The sequence below is a fragment of the Austrofundulus limnaeus genome, unplaced genomic scaffold (assembly GCF_001266775.1).
Source record: "Austrofundulus limnaeus strain Quisiro unplaced genomic scaffold, Austrofundulus_limnaeus-1.0 Scaffold320, whole genome shotgun sequence".
Classification (NCBI taxonomy): domain Eukaryota; kingdom Metazoa; phylum Chordata; class Actinopteri; order Cyprinodontiformes; family Rivulidae; genus Austrofundulus; species Austrofundulus limnaeus.
Genome location: NW_013952722.1, coordinates 264,157 through 266,572, shown reverse-complemented (window position 1 = coordinate 266,572; position 2,416 = coordinate 264,157). Strand labels below are relative to the sequence as shown.

The window sequence follows — 2,416 nt, the reverse complement described above, 5'->3', positions numbered from 1 at the left end:
CATTAGCACCTCTAGTAATATATTTACTGAGAAAAATGTTGACGTGTTCAATACTTATTTTACCTGCTGTAGATGTGAGACATTCACAGAAACATTAGAACCTTGACTAAAACCTCATTAAAAACATTTCTGCATCYATCAAGCAGTTAAAACCACAAGCTGTTGTATCAGCAAGTAAACAAACTGCAGTTTAAGACTAACGCAGGTGACACACAACATGCTACAGATGCTACACACACAAGGAACATGACACAGGCATGTAAGCATTGCATGTGTGGGGGGGAAGTTGTTTTTGTTAGAGGATCAAAACTTAGCAGAACTACRTTTAGCAGAAGCTAATYGATCCACTAAATGCTAATCCTCTGAACACAAACAAAATTTGCTATTAGCTGTTAGTGATTAGTGCAGCTGTGCCCACCACTGCCACCTATTTTTGTCACAAATCCTCCTAATCTCAGTCCAAGTACATGGAGATCGTTGACAGACCACCATTTTATGTCCCTCCAGAGACATTTGGTCTTTCAGGCTTTGATAGAATTGTCCCCGGTCCATACTAGTTTAGCTTTGGTATTAGCATTATCCTGTTGGACGGTGAACCTTTGGTCCAGTCTCTCAGTCTCAATTTCTGTTGCTAAAAAACACTCAACGACCGTCCTTCACTGTGGTCAAGCTTTATTTATGGACAGATCTTTTTACAAACATATGTTCCCTCCTCCCCAGGCAATTTGTGGAYGCCTGTGGACAGGCACTGGGAGTGAACGAACGACTGATTAAAGAAGACCAGCAGGAGTATCATGATGAGATGAAGGCGAACTACAGGGACATGATCAGGGAACTGTCCAACATCATGCATGAACAGGTAGGAYGGCAAGACAAATGTCAACGTGAGCATAAATAACCTATATGTTGTACAATTTAGAGTTTAGTTTTACTTAAATTCCCCTACGTGGATCAACTCAAAACTTAAAAACACCATTTTTATGGAGTTCCATTTGTGCCAAAAATGTGTTGTTGAGCCTTTGTCCATGTTCTTATACCTTGTGTTGACACATAACGTTGTTTTGTTCTGTCTGAAGTTATGTTGTTAGACCATGTTGTTGGATGTGTTGCCTCCTTAAATAGTTTTCATTTGCTGTTACAACCTGTCACCTGTCTGCTCTTTTTGCTGTCACATTATGCTGTTACAACCTGTTGTCTGCACCTGACAGGTTGTAACAGCAAATGAAAACTACTTAAGGAGGCAACACATTAAACAACATGGTCTAACAACATACTGTAACTACAGACAGAACAAAATAGAGCTGGGCGGTATGACCCAAATTTTATATCATGGTATTTTCAACAATTACACCAGTTTCACGGTATTTGACGGTATTTTTTTCCTCACAGCTCAGCTGTTAATAAAATGTACAAACTTTGCTTATTGACTTTTTTCTTTTACTGTACCTCTGTGTCACTGTTTCCCTCCTCTTGTACATTTTTTCTTCTTTGCCTGGTTGTAGACAGTAATCATGCGTTTAGGTCAGATCGTGAAGGGTTGAGAAAAAATCATTATCTGGTCTATCGTTATGTGTTAATAAAACACATTAATAAAATAAGGACGACTCACTTTGCACATCAGTCAACTCCGCTACACTACAAAGCTACTTCCCCCTGGGCTTTTCACAATAGAAGCACGCTAGAGTCTCCATGCAATAACGTCTCCGTTATAACGTAGTGCGTTAAATCTAACCGTGCGCGTCACTGAAGAGTTGTTTACTATTCAGCGAAGGTGAAAACATTTTTTTTACATCAGACCATATAAGCAGCTGAAATACACCACCGCCGCCAGTGGTTCCAACAATAACGTTAGCATGCTATGCGCTTAGCGGTGCTGCAACGAAATGTGTCCCCAGGGAAACAGCTCACTGGCGGCCGCGACAAAACGTTCCACAYGTGTTCAGGCTATTTACACCGGTATTCAGAAAAGTCATATCATAACAAAAATAAAAACCGGTTTTCGGTACAAAACGGTATACCGCCCAGCACTAGAACAAAACAATTTTGTGTGTCAACACAAGGTATCAGAACATGGACAAAGGCTCAACAACATATTTTTGGCACAAATGGAACTCCATACATTTTAAACCTTTATTTATATATTTTAATTTTTTAATATTCACTTATTTTGCATTTGATGCTGCAACACATTCTAAAAAAGCAGGGACAGGTTCATGTTTACCACTGAGTTCCATCAGTTTTCTTTGACCAACACTAAGTGTTTGTGACCAGAGGACACTGATTGTTGAAGCTTTGCAGCTGGAGTTCTTTCACATTCTAGTTTGATGAACTTCAGTTGCTCAACAGTTCAGGGTTTCTGTTGTTGTATGTTGTGTGTCATAATGTGTCACAGTTTCAATGGGAGACAGGTCTGGAC

At 39.7% G+C, this 2,416-nt stretch overlaps 1 protein-coding gene across 9 annotated transcripts in view; it reads left to right on the top strand.

Moving 5' to 3' along the window:
- The window catches only part of dock9b (dedicator of cytokinesis 9b), a 148,412-nt gene that overhangs the window by 133,087 nt on the left and 12,909 nt on the right, over window positions 1–2,416 (top strand). For all 9 annotated transcript variants that reach the window (XM_014022222.1, XM_014022227.1, XM_014022217.1 and 6 more), the window contains one exon: window positions 721–859. In XM_014022222.1, coding sequence (XP_013877676.1) covers window positions 721–859 — 139 coding nt within the window. The remainder of the gene's footprint in view (window positions 1–720; window positions 860–2,416) is intronic.